The 17,162-nt window shown below is 45.3% G+C and overlaps 1 protein-coding gene across 6 annotated transcripts in view; it reads right to left on the bottom strand.

Annotated features, from left to right (window-relative positions):
• The window catches only part of DPP8 (dipeptidyl peptidase 8), a 31,550-nt gene extending 14,441 nt beyond the window's left edge, over nt 1-17,109 (bottom strand). The window contains exons 1-12 of one of the 6 annotated variants that reach the window (XM_032994309.2): nt 15,710-15,751; nt 15,225-15,337; nt 13,321-13,590; nt 11,611-11,723; nt 10,501-10,674; nt 9,427-9,595; nt 8,090-8,200; nt 7,587-7,715; nt 5,496-5,557; nt 4,347-4,447; nt 3,048-3,225; nt 1,553-1,712 (exon numbers count right to left, since the gene is read on the bottom strand). In XM_032994309.2, the coding sequence (XP_032850200.1) occupies nt 1,553-1,712; nt 3,048-3,225; nt 4,347-4,447; nt 5,496-5,557; nt 7,587-7,715; nt 8,090-8,200; nt 9,427-9,595; nt 10,501-10,674; nt 11,611-11,723; nt 13,321-13,579 (1,456 nt within the window). In that variant the 5' untranslated portion in view covers nt 13,580-13,590; nt 15,225-15,337; nt 15,710-15,751. The other 5 variants (XM_042804062.1, XM_032994308.2, XM_032994311.2 and 2 more) reach the window with 5 other exon arrangements.
• Nucleotides 17,110-17,162: the final 53 nt, after the last annotated feature.

Genomic DNA, 17,162 nt, shown 5'->3' with positions numbered 1-17,162 from the left:
AACTAGGTCCCTCTAGTAAAAACAAGTGTATTTTTTTTAGAGCTCAATAAATACCTTTAAAACACACCAAATAAATTAAGTATCACAGAATGAAACTGTAAATTAAAGAGTATGTGCTGTGGAAAAACCACTCTGGGAGCTTTGCACACAGCTATATCCTGCATCTGAGCAAGACCAAACTCTGACTGCAGCTCAGAAGAAGCACATGGTCCTTGAAAGTTTTTGCTTGAAATGACACTCCCTGCACTTCCATTTGCAACAGCTACCAATAAATTTCTCATACTGTCCTGGTTTGGGCGGAAATGCAGTTAATATTCCTTTTCAGGGACTAGGAGAGTGTTGTGTTTTGGATTTAGCTTTGGGTTTGGTATGAGAAGAATGCTGATAGCATACTGATGTTTTCAGCTGCTACTGAGATTTCAAGGACTGTCTGACTCCTCATGTTCTGCCCATGCGCAAGGGCACAGGGAGCAGGGAGGGAGCACGGCCAGAGCACCTGACCCTAACTGGCCAGTGAAATATTCCATATCATGGAACGTCATGCTCACTATATAGAGGAGGGGTGGTTGGGAAGGAGCTCTCTCCCTTTTGGGATTGCAACTGCAGGATCCTGGTATCTCAGGGTTGCTAGCTGGGAACGGGCTGGATATTGGTTAGCAGGTGGTGAGCAATTACGCTGTGCATTGCCTGTTTATATTTTTTTTTCTATCATCATCATTGTTCTCATTTTATTGTCATTATTAAACTGTTCCTATCTCAGCCTACGAGTCTCCCTTCACCCCTCTAATTCCCTCTCCCATTCACAGGTGGGGAGGGGGAAGGGAGGGTGACCAGCTGTGGTGGTTGGTTGCCGACCAGGCTCAAACCACAACACCTACTAACATCTCTTGCTATACAACAATACCATGATTGTTTTCAAAAGCAGAAAGGAATTCTATGAACAGCTGTCGTATCATAGGTTTTTCTCCTAAGAACACATATTAATTTTCAAGGGACTAACATGGGTCCCCTCAGACAGGGAGCCCCTCTATGCACCTTTTCACAGTGTGCTCAAACCATGCTCTCTGTCAGCCTCTCTGCTACCAATCTGCTTATAAAAGCTGACAGGGACTATGTCAGTTTTACTTGCAAAATCAAGTCCTGAACCAATGTGCATCTATTAGATACACTGGACCCTGAACATCAGAGATAGCTGTGATACTGCTATAATGATTAACCTCTGGCAAAGTCAGAGCATAAACAGTCCTAACATTGACAAGGACAAGCCAACTAAGTGCATTTCACAGTATCACTGGGAACCTGTTTCCCACCTGATTTTTTGAAACTTTTCCTTCTAGTCCATGAGGAAGAATCAGGGTTAAAACTAAGGCATGCTGAATACAGAATCACCCCTGCACAATTTCAAGAGGAATGACTGTACAGTGAAGTGCTCTCCTGGACAACAGCAGGAGTTTACAATAAGACAGTATCTCCTGCAACCTGGAAGGACATTTATTTCCTCACTAGTCAGAAGCAAATGCCCAGTTAAAGCAAAAGAATAAATTTCACTTACTTGGAGCAGGGAGGCCTCCACATGACCGTTTATACTTGCTCTCCTTCAAAACTGATATGACTTTGTATAGATGCCGGAATCCTGTTTTACACTCAGAGGCAAAAATGAACTCTATCTCATCTTCGTGGGTTTGAGGGAAAACATAGAAGATATCATGGATCTATGGAGACAGAGCAGTGGATCACTGTTATCAGCAGGACTTTGGCACTGAAGTCACACATAGAAAGTTCCTCTGTCTGCCCAACACAGACAACACAGTTCACACTAGCAGGGTGCAGCACTGTCCCTTACTAGGAGAACCAGTTACACCCACGAGCTGGGGGGTATTTGCAGGCAGCAGCCACATACACTGCACAGCTCCAGGCTTTTGGCTAGTCTAACTAAATTCTGGCCAATGAACTAGTTAAGTTTCTCTATACCTGCCTTTCTAGCTTAGACACAGAGGTTGATCCAGCTGTGCAGACAACACATGAGCCATGCAGAGAAGCCAGAGTTCAGTGGCCTCCTCTGTTCAGTGCTCTCTAGAAGCCAACACATGAAGGGTTATTTAAAGAAAGATGAGCTGACATGATCTTCCCACTCATGAAGATGCCAACTCTTACTTCAAGGGACAGGCTTTTAAGGGACAGGCTTTTAAGGGACTCAGGGGCATTTATCTGCACAGTGTGAGCTACCCATCAAAAACCACTCCAGCCAGTAAAAATAGTGGAGAAAGGACAACTCATGGCACCATCCTGAAACCATGCACACTACTAATAAGGAGGAAACACGGTATCAGAGAGTACTCGCTGTATAGGGACCATTTACTTGAAAGCTTTGTGCAAATGCTCTGCTGAAAGATCCAACTACCTGTCAGTGATTGATGTCCCCAGGCCTTCCTGCACCCTGGCACACCTCCAACGGGATGTCATTTTAGAGACATCAATCTTTATCTGCAGAAGTGTGAACAGCACTCATTTTACAGCATTAGCCTAGCACACCAGTGTCTGGTCTCAGAGCACAGGCCCTAGGGCGCTCCTCCGAGAACATTACACACGAAATTATTTCACCAGACCATATGTAGTTAAAGAGGGGTTTTAGTGACTGTTAGCAGACTCTCGGGACTTGTTCACCCAGTATCATCTAAATACATCTTTGATGGCTGATAAATACTTCATCTGCTAGCACTGCTGTGGGTGAGCAGCTGGCACCAAGAAGCTGGAGCCTGTCAGTGGATAAGACTGTGTGCAAGGGGCTGCCCTGGAATGCCAGAGCCCCGGGCTCTGCTCTGTCTGACCACTGTGCAGCCCCAAGCAAAGCAGTTTTCCTTTCACATCCCAAATCTCTCTATTATCTACATACTGTTTTTTACAGAAGGAAACACAGAATACGCACAGAACTTGCACGACGGGAACATTCTCCTAGGCAGGAAAGTAACCACCAACATTGCTCAAGTGCTACAAATAGGGTCTTGAACAACAAACTGTCAGAGAAGGCCCGAAATTCAAATTCTTACATTTATCCAGATGTCTGTTGTTTCTTCATAAATAATGAAAGGTGTAACAGAATCTGGCACAGCATCGATAAGTTTCTGTCTTTCCATTGCATCATCTTCTGTGGGGATGAATAATGCAGGAGGGATCAAGACTATCTGAAGTCGAGTTTGGGAGCGATCCAGTAAGATGGACCAAATGCTGTTGAGGAGACAGATATTAGAGAAAATAACATGCAACCATGAGTATTACACAGATCTGAAAACCTCAACAGACACTCGCTAGCACTAAGCATTTTGAGGGAGTCAAGGATGTTCAATTTCAGATAAGCACAAAGCCACGTATAAAACTTCACCCACATAAACAAATCTCTTCCATAACACAAGAGCCTATTTCACTTCATTTCAATATTGCATAAGCACTGCAGGTTCAAAAGTTTAATTAATTCTATTCTCCCAGATTTGAATTGTGCTTTAGGGGAGAAAGAGAACAGCAAAAATCAGAGGGAATAATGAGGCAGAAAAATTTCAATTGAAATTTCAGGATACTTGTGAAAATACTCATGTTTTAAACCTAAACCTGGCAGAGATTAATACTGGAATCTAAATGAACTGGCAGCAGACCCTGCCATACTTCTGATGGCTTTGCATGTAGCTCTAACAATAATCCCGCAAAAAGTAAAATAATGTAGCAAATGTGTCCCTGCATTTCTTCCACATTTGAGGGGGGAAAAAAAAAATTAAAAAGGTGAAAGCCATCTTTAGATTCAAGAACTGGAGAAGTGCAATTCTGGAGAAGCTTCTGGTGAGTTAGAAACACTGTACTACATCATCTACAGGGTTAAAAATGACATGCAAATGTAAGTAGCACTTACAGCAGGTTTTCTGATCAGTAAGTCTGGTCAGCAAGGATGGTCCAGTGGTTAGGGCGCTAGCCTAGGGCCTGGGGGACCTGGGCTCATTTCTCTCCTCAGCCACAGACTTCCTGTGTGACCATGGCAAGTCACTTAGCCTCTCTGGGCTTCAGTTCCCCATCTGTAAAATGGGGACAATAGCACTGCACTCTCTCTCACAGGGATGCTGAGAGGACACATACATCAAAGGCTGTGAGTGCCCAATACCAAAGCAACAGGGCCAGGTACCAGAGAAAGAGACAAGAACTTTGTTTTGGTTTTGGAAAAATTGTCCCCTTTGCACAAACAAATTTGTAGCAATGTAAAAATGAAAGCAGGCTTAAGCTTGAAGACAACAGAGACCACTACATTCTGCTTCTAACTGTATTGCCCCAAACCCCCTAAGCAGAGACAGGATTAACATACGCACTATTTTCCTTCTGGCGTCCACCCAGCTCTAGCAATGTACTCTACTCCTTCAAAGAGGATCTCGAACGGCTGAACTAGCTCTTTATCCACAACATCTGCAATCTGTTGACAAAGCAGCAATTCAGTGACACTGAGATGAACCCCCACAACCAGTTTTCATGCACAATGAGAGTCTGGACACAGAAGACTTCTTCCGTGCAGCTCATGCAATTTAGATTGCTCAGCCTTTGCAACACAGGAGTTTCAACCCCATCTGTAGCCAGACACCAGCACAGTAGAGAGCTGCACACCACCAGCACAGCTAGGGTTGGGACTTGAGAAATCTGGATGCTGCTCACAAATCCATTATTTGTCCCGGACAAGTCACCTGAACACTCAATTTCCCCATGTAAAGGGGAGGTGATTTGTACCAATCTATTTTGTAAGGTGTTTTCAGCGGTAGATGTTGAACATCCTGTATGACATCCAGTTATCAACGAGGTTCTAATTCATGACATGCAATGCTGCAGTCTGTCCCTGCTGGGACTGGGGACAAGTCACAGTGGTACCCCAAGGGTCACGAGGGCTTTCCCTGCCTTTGCTGGCTGACGTCAGCATCACTATCCCAGCAGGCGACTGTTGATGGCTGAAGTAGCTTAAGAGTAGAGAGAATCCTAATAACGTATGGCTGTTACTCTATCTGCTTGGTAAGATTAATTTCCCAACTGTCCAAAGATCTTGGACTGGGCTATGGAAATTTCTGCACCGGTTAAAAAAAATCCAAGGACAGTAACAAAGTTCATCTCTTTCCATATGTTCATGCTTTTGTAAGGTGATATATTGTCTTTGCAATCAAATATTCCCAGTATCTCCAGCCAATCAAGAGATCTGTCACATAAGAAAGTTTAGCCATCTACACCTAAAATATTCTGCTCTGCAGCTCAGTTCATAAACCAGTGGTAGGGAAGGAAAGCATAGCCTTGAGAAACACTGCTGCACACACAGACACCAAGTATCTGCATAGGAATAAGCCAAGTGCACTGCCTCCAGAAAAATCATTAAGCTATCAAAATCAAGAAAGTTTATTTGTACTGAACTGGAAAATGAATTTTACCAAAAAAGAATCAGAGATTACATTTATTTGGAAAAACAAGGAGAACACAGAACTTACTCTGCCTTCCACATTGATTGTCACTTCAGATATCTTGAAAGTGACCTTTGGATTTGCTGTACCTATAAAAATAGATGTTAGCAGTCAGGCATCAATTGTTTGCTTCCAAGAGGGCAGACTCGAACTGTGGATTACTGTGGTGTTAATTCATACAGAACCAGAAAAGGCAAACAGCAGAATGCTCTTTGATCAAACAGCCCACTTGCACATGTGAGAGACAGCAAAGAACCAAGCAGGAAAAATGAGACTGCAAATGTGAGGCAGACTCAGTGGATGTAATCCTGCAAACAGATCTGATCAAGGGCCATGCTACTGTCTCAGGCAGGTCTTCTCTCCCCCAGTCAAAGGAAGCACGTGCTAGTTGGAAGTAAATGCTCTGGAGTGATCAGGGTAGCAAAGCAAGCTTTGATTTCCTGTTTGGCTGTTATTCTTGAGGTGGTACACGGAAAGTGATCCAGTGCTAAAAAGCATCCTTGAAAATCAGAGCAACTCACACTTAAAAACTCACAACTATTGCCATGACTAGTGTGGTTACGATAATGAAGCTACGTATTTGTGTTGAACATTGAAAATCTAAAGTTAACTCTTCACACCAAGCCTGCACAAAGCAGCAACTCATCCTGTTGTATAGCACCTGCAGTGCTAAATGTTGGGGCCTGCCCCACAGCAAAAGGTGGACTATAAAGAATAAAGCCACTGCCAGTTGATCCACAAGAATCCACGTGTGGCAAATTTCACATACTCTGAATATTCTCAATGCTGCTGTGAAGCACTCCCACTTCATCAACCTAGTTTATATACAAAAACTGATGCACTGAGGTGAAATGACTTGCCTTGGGCCACAGTGCTGGCTTTTTTAAGTACTTATGTTCTCCCTGGGAAGAACTTTCTCCACTACCTCAATCTTTGCCCTCATAACAACCTACAGAAAAATGCTCCTGTCCCTGCAGCTCAGAGGGGAAACTGAGGCCCAGAGATTAAAACGTAGATTTTTTTGTTTTGTTTTACAGGGATTTGGGCTTTGGTTAAGCTCATTTACCTAAACTACTGAAACTTAGCGCTGAACAGAGCTATGACAAAATACTCTCAGCAACCTGGGTGTACACAAGTGCTGAAAAAACACAAGGAGTCACCTCTTGCTTCCCAGACTAACACTGAACCTTTTTTTCCTCCTTGAAACAAGTGGTAAGTCAGGATCATAAGAAGAAAACATCTTCCAGTGAATCAGGGAATCTGCAAGATCTGAAATGAATCTGCAACTTTGGAAGGTCAGCAAAACAGAAGACATTTATCAAAAAAATTGAGATTTCAGGAGTGAGGAAAGAGTTTACCATTTAATTAGCTGTGAGTAACATGCTCTCCTGAAACAGAAGGGAAGTCTCAGAAGAACAAGGGTCAGACTGTTCAAATTTGCCCCATACACCCAACACATGTCAGTCAATCAGCCCCCAGCAGGTCTGCCTAAGTCCCGCTTCCTCACTTCCAATGGCATTCCACTTAATATGCTTCAAGCCTGCCCTCATCCCTTTATTGCTGAAGCCTCCAGATCATTTAATGTTTGAAAATATGACAACAGGGTTTTTTTCTGGCAGAAAGCATGCTGAGTTTGTTGTTCAAAGTCCAAGAGCAGTCACGGTCCTTCAGAACTTGAACTACCAGGCCACTGTCAGCAGCTAAACAGAAACCCTCCCAAAAAAGCAAAAGGCCATAAATCTGCAGCTTTTTCCCTCAGAGACACAAGGCTGTAATGAGAATCAACTCCTCAACAACTCATATCTGCCAGGATCTGAGACAGCAACTCCAAAATAGTGGCAATCAGATAGGGTTTCCGCCAACTCCTGAGAGACCCAACTTAGAGAGAGCTCTTAGTAACTGCATGGCTGGAATATCAGCACAGTCACCAGTGATTAATCTAACCGCCACAGCAGCAGTTTCCCCAAACACATTTTCACCACCTGGACACCAATTCAAAGACTACTCAGCACCTCTCCAACAACCCCCGGCTCTAGGCTAGGAGAGTCACTGCTTTCAGGCACATGGAACAAAATCTGTGTTTCCCAGAAAGAGAGATGTAAGGTATCAGGGTCTCACCAGTTTTGGGGTATCGGAAGGAATCTGTTCTTCTTGTTTCCAGCATGGGCGATGTGACATGAATAATTTCCACCTCTGACTCATCATTTTCCTCATAAAGAATTTGAAGAACTTTACCCCCATTCAGTGCTGTAAATGAAGTAACATTTCCTGATCAGAACAGCTCTCTTTCTCAGTTATTGGAGGCATCAATATTCTTTCAGGAGCACAGGCAGGTTAGAAGGATGACGAAAAATCCAAAGTCCGTGATTCATGTTTCATTAAGCAAAACACTGAGACTCTTACAACTCCTACCACTGTTGTGAGAGTGGAAGTCTCTTTCCCCAGTAAGGTGCTCACAAGGCCACTGTAACACGCCCACCCCTGCCGACAGGTCAAAAGGAGCTACAAGTATAAGGTTCCTATCTTGCATAAAGGCAACTAACAGAATAAAATGCACTGGACAGCACAGCAGGGGGGCCACTACTCGTGTCCATCAAACTTACTGGATCCATCACACCTACTTGGCTGTGCCTTTGGGCTCCACCAGTAGCCAGTGTATCTGTCAAACTCCTCCTGCAGCACAAAAGTAGCCACGCCAGCAGATTTTGGATCCTCCTCAACATTGGCCAGTTCTAAAAAAAAGACACCAAAGAGTTAATTCATGATTTAATGCAGAATCAAACCAGTTCTGCATTATCCCAAACATGGTCCAAGTTCATCCTCCAGGAACAATTACACAATAATAAATCTGACTTCTCAGCAGATTTGTTTTCTGCTTCTACCCTGCTCTGTATTTAGGGAGGATCTAATCCTATCTGACATGACAGCTTCTTTCAGGAAAGGAAAGCTATCCTCCCTTTTTACTCCTACCCAATTAGTCTCTCAATTTTCTGTGTACTAGTTGAAGAAAGAACATGTTCTCTCTACCTGAGCTCAGTGAATTGGAACCACAACTTACAAGAAAATCAAAGAAAAACAAAACAAAACAAACCCTTCTGAACAACTGAAACTGAAAATATCAACATTGAGAAAAATGAAAGCATCTGTATTTCATTCACTGGACAAACCAAAAGTAACAGACTTACATAACATCTCAACATGATGACATATCCATAGGCCTTCAATATTTTTCCTGTTACCCTGGAGGTAACTTAGCAGCGCTCCATAAATAATTATCATCTGAGAAGGAGTCATTGCTACAGTTTATTTTTAATGTACTTACATCATATTTTAATATTTAACATTTAAATAAGCTAAAGCATTATTCTAAAGCGTCAGAAATTTTAATTTAACTAAAATTTAAATGATATAGTTTAAATACAAAGTATGATTTAAATACAAAATGCAATCCATTTTTAAAAAGCATTTTATCCACGATTTCCTATTTTCCTCCCTCCAGGATACACATCTAAAACAGAGTCAGAGCATAAGAAGCGAGGACCTAAGTTACAGAGTGTGAGGGGCCAGTAGAAGCCACAGTGCTATTCAGAAACTGTCTCTACTGTTTCTAAAAGGCCCTGAAGCCTGATTTCACTGACAGAAACTTTCCTCCAGCTCTATTCCACCCACAGCTCCTCCACACAAAACAGGCTGTTCCAGTGAAAAGAAATGTGCTGTGTTTCAGAAGAGCCCTTCCATATGTATTCAACAAATAAGTCATTCTGCCAGTTTCCACTGTGCAGGGAATAGAACCATCCCACAATATCTGCACTAGAGGAAACATGTAGAACGTGACAAGGTGGAATAAACAGTGGCCATTCCCCCAGATTTCAAAAGAACCCCTAGTGCCATTGCTTAATTCAGTCTAGCAAGAACAAGTGCAGAGGAGGTGCCGAGTTTTTAATTCAGGATGTATTACCATTGTGCACAAATGTTAGTCTCCTTTCTTCTCTGGTTTCTATATTAGATATCCAGATGTCATTGCTATGAATAAATGCAATCCAATTTGGATCAGCTGGACAAAGCTTGGGATCCATCCGGATATTTGGACAGCTGGTCTCTACCAGAATGGGTCTTAAAGGCTGTTGCTGTTTGAAAGGAAAAAAAGCACAGTAAGCAGTGATAACACGTGAACACTTACAGAAACTAACCTGGATTATCAGGTCTCTAAACCTACAGTATTGTGGACACTGCCTTCAAATACAGAGGTTTACAACAGAGGAATCTATCTGTTTTAAACACAGAAAAATACTAAGTAAATATTTTATAGGGAAAGTTGTACTTCCATCATGGTTGCACAGATCCCATCAGGGCCTCTTTCGCCAGTGCTGAGAATTAGCTGCAAATCAGAAGGCAGCTTGCCTAGAGAAGCCTGGCACACTTAAAAACAGCACCCTAAAAAAGGGCTGGCAGAACATACAACCTTGTCCTCCAAAAGCAACTCAGGGTACAGTAAATTCCCCCGACAACAGAGTTAGACAGACATTAGGCATTTGCTATAATAATAAGACATTATTTCAGCTTTGAACTCCAGCTTCAGCACCAGCAGAGTAAAGGTTGCTTGTTCTGCAAGTTACACAGCTAAATCTTGTAACACATACAGCACCGACTGCTGAACAGTGACCTCTAAACCACAGCTTGGGAACAAACTCTCCCTCTGATGTGACTTCTGACCACATGAAAGAGCACGGAGCATCACAGCCTTCGTGTTGCTTTTTACTGGCATTGCTATTTGTGAAAAATCAACAACATCTGGTGTCCTGCCTTGCTGCCACAGTTTCTGCCATTTTTCCTAATTCTCCACCTGAGTATCTACAGCCATAGAAATGCATCCCTATGGAGGACTTCCCCACATTTCAACGGTTATCAAGGCTACTTGCCATGCTACTGCAGCAAAAACTGATGATCACGCTCTGCTTTCACTCCAAGCCAAAGGAGCTTCTAGTCAGAGGAAAGTAGTACTGCAGAAAACAGGAGAGATGAGTAAACTCACAGTGAATCCATGAGGCCCTCCATCTTTTACGTGATAAATTCCACTCCCAGCCTGAAACAGAAAGGTGCCGCTTTCTCGGTGGTAATCGTAAGAGGCAATCCCAATGGTGCCAATCCGCTTCCTCTCCCGTAGCAACTCCTCTTCACGAGAGTACATCCCATAGTCCAGGATGGCCTGAATATGGGCAGAGAACCACAATCAACACCTCTGCTCTGCATGTCTTACTACGCTGGCAGAGCATCTGCATGCCAAGCTCCCAGGAGCAGATGGCTGTGCAGACACCCTCCTCCCCCAGAATCCTGCTGGAGGCTCAGAGCCTACTCCTACTTGTGCCTCTGCCATCAGCACTTGTAGGTGCAGGCCTTGATCAGATCCTACACGACTGTAAACCTGATAGCCACTTCTCACACAGCATTATTTCCAATATTTACTGGTATAAGAAACATCAGACTGAAGCTCTGTTATTTCTAGAATGAGCAGGAGAGTCTCTGCTAACTTTTGCAAAGACTCACAGTGACTGGTCTGGTGGGAGGAGAGCACAGCATGAATTTTATGTCTGGCTGACAGCACCAGGAAATAACATGGGAAAACACACACCTAATTGTACATGGTGTACACTCCTCCAACCTGCCATGGTGCATGGGATGGGACTGGTGTGGGCTTGCTATGCACAGAGGTAAAAAGGGTCCTGGTGAGGGGGAAAGGGATGCCCTGCTCCAGCATGAGTCACAGAGCCACTGACAGATCCTCAGGGAGACTCGTCACTTCCACCTGCAAGATAGTGATTATTGGAGACTACAGGCTCCTTCAGCAATCCCCAGGATCTCACAGCAGAGAATTTGATACAAATTAGTACTTGCAATCTCTGCCGGCAAAGGAGGAATCATCCAGCACACAGAGTTTTTATGACGCACAAAAGCTGTAACTCCAAACACTGATGAGAAAGCTGTGCTTGTTTTTGAGGTGGCTGCAGAGTTAGCCAAGTACAAGGAGAATCTTAAATTGTTTAAGACAATAAACTCCAAATTTTAATGATGGCTTATAGGTGCAACCCCCAAAGCCCATGTAGTTGCTACGCTGCCAAGAAGCAAGAAAGAAATCTGGACCCACCGGAAAAAGATCCAAAAGAGGCTTCCAGGAAAGCAACAGGACAGCAGCTTTGTTTATGGTTTTGGGAATTTCAGAGTAGAAGAGCGTGTTCTCCCTGTTCTCCCCAGACATTGCTATTGTGAAAATGAGGAGAAGAAAAAAAAAAAAGTATATTAGCTTTCTGTTAATAATCCAAACACTCCCAAAAGATGCCCAGGAAGAGTTTCACAGGCTCTTCCTACCAGAGAAAGTACTGACGGTGTCTGCACTGCAGCCTCAGTCTGGGAATTGCCTGCTTCACAGAAATGCAAGTCACAGAGAAAACAGAGAACAAGGAACTACACCTAGGTTTACCCCACACTTCCTGAAGCATATCTGTGTCTTCCTGAAGGCTGGGGGCTCTTTTATTTTATAAGCTTTTAAAATCAAGGAGGGCTTCTCTGCTAATTCCCCTGGCTGGAATACAGCATAACGCAGTTTGCGTTTTAAAGATAACACGTCTTTAGGAAGGTTTGAATGTCCCTTTTCCACTTCTCTCCCTCACTGTTATTCAGATTTCTGACAGCTCAGGCACATAGGGATCAGCCCAGAGGCAGGCAGATGTGCCCCAGGGAAGGCCAAGTCTGACCAACCTATAGATCAAGAAGGGACACATAGGAGACCAGAGCTCATCTCAGCTGTGGTCTGCCTTAATCCACTCTCAACTTGCTTGAACTCGGCATCATTCAAGGATTATGACCCCCATCCTCTAAAAAGGGGAAGAAAAAAGAGACAGACCAGCAGCTTTCCAACTATGTCACTGCACAGCACATGCAAAGACTCTGAATCACAAATCAGATCTTAAGCAACTAGCCTAAGCAGCACACAATGGGGCTAGAACATGGTTCTGGCTCCTAGGCCTTTCCTCTGGCCATTGCTTCTCCCTCTAACCCAGTTTTTCATGGACTTTTGTTCACATAGTGCAGCTGTTGACAAAAGTGTTTCTCTACCACAACGCCTGCTCCAAAAAAACACCCAGAAGGTTGCTCACAGCACCATTTACAGTGCCAAATCACTTCAAGCACAGCCACAATTTAGAAATGCAGATATGAAGTGAACAATAATTAGTGAAACAATGCAGAACTGAGGCACTAAGGCCAAGAACAATAAATTACATTAAGTTCTTCATTATCAAGACCAAAAATACTGATAAACACATTTACTGTTTAAGCTGCACCCGCTTTACACTGCTATTTATTATACCTCAGAACCCTTGGAAAACCTACTACTGTAGCTAAGGCACAAAGGACTTTCAAAATTACATTTATAATCTCTGGTTTGGAAAGAAACTTTGAAGGAGGAAAAGGCTCTACACACTAGTTGTAATTAAGAGAAAGGAGATCAAACAGTCACAGCTTTTGGAGAGGGGATAGTGAACACAGAGTGAGAAAAAACAGACTTGAACAGACTTAACCTGTCCTCCCACCTAGGAAACATGTCCCAAAGGACACTTCACAGTTCTTTTCCAGCTCCAGTAGGCCTAATGGGTCATCTCCAACCACACCATTTCTGTGGGAGCTTACATCACAAGTTTTAATAAGACATTATGATCATGACATTTGACCAGTCAATCTGGCCTGAAATTAATTATGATTTAACAGTCAGAACCACCTAGCTCTCAAGAACAGTTAAACCCAAACAGCCTCTGCAGTGACTGCTTAGTCAAGACACAGGCTGTGGCAGCACGCTTACCCAGATAGTAGATCCTATCAGAATGAGGTCCTTCAGGATCATTTTTCTTCACAAATGTGAAGTCATGAGGGGCTTTTGCCATCATGTACCCATGATACTTCCGTGTATCTGTGAGCAGTTTCCGAAGCTGGCTCCAGGAATGTCTCTCTACATAGAAAGGTTCCAGTTTTGGCTGCTCCTCTCTCTGGACCTGCTCCTCACGGCCCGTAGTTTCAAAGATTTCAAGGCCCGGCTGTTCAGTTTCCATGGCTGCTGCCATGTTGCATGTTTCTGGAAGAACAGAATAGCAGAGGTTCAGCACTGCCTTCAGCAGCCCAGCAAACATTCACTTCAGACTCCCAAAACACACCACAGCAAAAGCGCCATAAGAAAACCTCCATTTCATGTGGAGAAAAAACCACAGCAGAACGAAGAGAATGAGGAAAGAGATTTCTGCTGTGGAAAACAAGCTGCCATCACTCAGTCTTTCAGAATGGGACTAAGAACCTCACAGAGCCACACAGATTTATTGTTTGCCTTTCCCACGCCCCCACATGCCAACTACTCATTTCAGTTCATGAAGTAGATAAATTCTTCCCCATTAAGCTCCTACCTGCTTCTTCCTCCTTGTGAGCTGCATGAATATCACCTTGCTACACTAATATCAGAATGATGAGGACTGTAGCAAGATCTGGGACTGCTTAGAAGAAACGACATTAGTAGTTTATTTGGAACCACCAGGCCATACACAATGGGCCTAGGCAACTGCATGCCCTTATTTCCAATTATTCTCCTATAATTTCTTGGGTTTGTTTGCATCTCCTTTCAAACAAAGCTTGTAGGGGTCTAGCAATGATCATCACTATTGTATCACCTCAGGGATAATTACAAATACTGTACGGATAAGACTTTTCCAGACATATGAAGCAATACCAGAGGAAAGGGAACACTGAAAAAAAGCATTTTCTTAGATTTATCTGCAGCATAAGTCTTATCCTCCTGAACAGGTGGTTAATTTAGCAGATATCTCCTCCTGCAGTCAGCTGTGCTTTACGAAGTATATCTGAGCTGGAATTAATAATCCAGACGTCTGGCAAGATGAAACCAAGTCCCTTCCACTGTAAATCCCAGACCTGAGGGAAGCTCCAAAAGGATCCAAGCTATAAACTCCCGCCACATAATTCATTATTAAAGACACCAAGGTGTGAGGATTGCCAAGCCTAAAAAGGAAGGTTTTTCTATATATAGAATGGAAAAACTGCACAACTGCTCTGTACACTGCCAGGACACAGCTTGGTAGCCCGAGCCTCACAGAAACACAAACAGGGGCTAAACAAAGCATTTCTGTTGAGCAAACAAGCTCTAAATGACCACTAAAACTCACAGCATGGGCAGCACAGCTACTAGAGACAAAGCTCCCCAACAGACCGGCTCTCTCCTGCTCTACACAGCAGCTGAACTATCTCGTCACAGTTGAGCGAAAAAGAGACAACCTACACCTTGGACCAAACCCATTTTAACACAAATTGACAAAAGCAAAGCAGAGCAAGTCTAGATGAAAAGTTTGGTTCCACCTTTGACAATACAAACAGAGCAAGCACAGGTTTTCCTTTTGTCTGAGCTATTTCCAGCACAAAAACACGGCACAAGTTAAACAGCTCTGTAAAACTGAGAGTCCAAGCACATACACCAAACACTGCTCTGGTCAGACTGCGTTAGAAATGGAGAATGAGATTTCAAACTCGAATGTGTAAACTCTCATCTAATTTGCAGGATTCCAACAAAGAAAAAATCTCCTTTCCCCACCTACACCCAAACGCTGGTATGTCTTAACCCGATCTGCTTTTCACAGTCCTCCCCAAGAAAAGAGATTAAAAACGAAGAAAAGTACACTTAAACGAGCAAACGAGAGTGAGAACTGTCACCCAGCAAGGTGATGTTAGTCCAGGGTAACGCGACGATCTGTCCCCCAGGAGATCACTGCGGGATCTCTACCGCAGCCACCTTCTGCCACGGGAAGCATTTTATTTCCACCTTCCTGCAGCCAACAAAGAGAGACCGCCCCATTCTTCACAGAAGCTCAGGGACCCTCCAGCTCTACAGCACGGTAGGTCGTCTCGTACCCCCAGTGTCCGCCGGAGGGGCAGGTCGGGCCCGAGCCGGGTGAACGGCCACGGGCCTGCCCTTGCCGCCGAGGTCGGAGGATGCGGGCAGATCCCGGGATGGGCCCCGCCACCGCGGGTTGGAGCAGGCAGGCCTGGCCGGGGGCGGAAAGCCAGGTCGCCCCAGGGCAAGACCCCTCCTCTTCCCACCCCACGGAGGCACCAGCAGCTCCCCTGAGGAGGGACGGAGACCACTTGCCCCGGGAGCCCCCGGCCCCACGAGGGTCCTCCCCCACGCCGGTACTCACGGCGCTCCGCCGCGGCGATGCTGCCGAGCCCAGCCGCCCCGCCGGGCCGCTTCCGCTTCCGCCAGGAGGGGCCGCCGGGCCTCGCCAGGCGGGGCGGCGCCCCCTGCAGGCGGGGAGGAAGCGGCACCGAACGCCGCGGAGGGGCGGGCGAGGGTACCGCCTGCCGGCCGGGAGGACACACAGACACGGACAGACACACTACTCCACGCACGGGGGTCCGGTCACGCAAGCCCCCATACACGAGAATCCTTCAAAAATCAGCTTTCCCCTCCCCCCCCCCCCAAAAAAAAAAGCTAGCACTTCCACACTGACACGCTTCCCACAGCAAAAAAAAAAAAAAAAAAAAAAAATCCCAGCTACTAATAATGCGTGTTCAGTCCAGGGCACCCACAGGCTTCAGTGCAGTGAGCCCCCAGCCAAATGTTTCTATAATTTGATTTTCCCTTTGCAAAGCAAAGCCGCTTTTTATAAGGCAAAGTGCTTTCTGATCCACTGTAAATCTGAAAAAAAATAACATTGCTGCAGGTGCCTCCCCCTAAGTGCACGCATAAATAACAAGCCTTATGTCGCACACACACACACACACCTGATGCTGGTTTTCCCTCTCCCACACACTGCCAAGGGTACGTGGGGTTTGCTTTCCAAAATAAAGCACCCTGGCAACCATCACTACAGCTCACGCAGTCTCTGCAGCAGATTTGCAGCCCCAGGAGCTGGCAGAGGTTGGTAAATCCTTCACTCAGAGGTAGGCTGAGGCATGGAGCCCGTGTCTCTTGCCTACGTAGAGATTTGCCCAGAAAACCCGCTGTGAGAGCACGAGAAAGCGCCCCAAAACTGGGAGAGGTCGCCCCAAGCTGAGATGGAAGGTGAATTCTGCCAGTGCAGCAGCAGAACGCCCCTTGTGTGAGCTGCCCTGAGAGCCAGGGGTGGTCTTTTTGAATGAATCACCAAAATCAGTGCTGCCCTTTTTTAGTCATAATCGGCAAGGTTTTGGGGCACATAGTAATTACAATGGGAAGAGTTTAAAAAGGTTGGGGGGGTGGGGTCATGGGCACAGGATTTCCTAGATTTTTATCAGCCTCCCTTGGTTATGGCGAAAGCAGCTTGAGCAGCTCTCTGTGCCCTTGCAGGCCACCCCTTGGTAAAGGCACCGCGGCAAGAGGACGGGGGACAACACCACGGCAAAGCCCCCGTGGGATCAGGTGGAAGCGGGGCACCCTTGAGGGATCTGATATCCTGTGTGGTACAAAGTTGCCAAAGGGGGCTGAAAGCCACCGGCACCCGAAAGCCGCCAGAGCTCTGTGAAAGTACCTGACGCGCTCCCTCACCGAGGTCGCCGCCATCACGGCCAACACCTCAGGGCCCGGCACAGCGGCCGCACACACGGAGGCGACACACAAAATCCTGACGGTGGGTGCACCGGGCGGCGCCTGAAGCCGCCGAAGGGAGCGGC

This window comes from Tyto alba, unplaced genomic scaffold (genome assembly GCF_018691265.1).
Source record: "Tyto alba isolate M040663 unplaced genomic scaffold, T.alba_DEE_v4.0 Super-Scaffold_41, whole genome shotgun sequence".
Classification (NCBI taxonomy): domain Eukaryota; kingdom Metazoa; phylum Chordata; class Aves; order Strigiformes; family Tytonidae; genus Tyto; species Tyto alba.
Note: the sequence above shows the minus strand (reverse complement) of the source record. Positions and strands in the feature narration are given on the sequence as shown.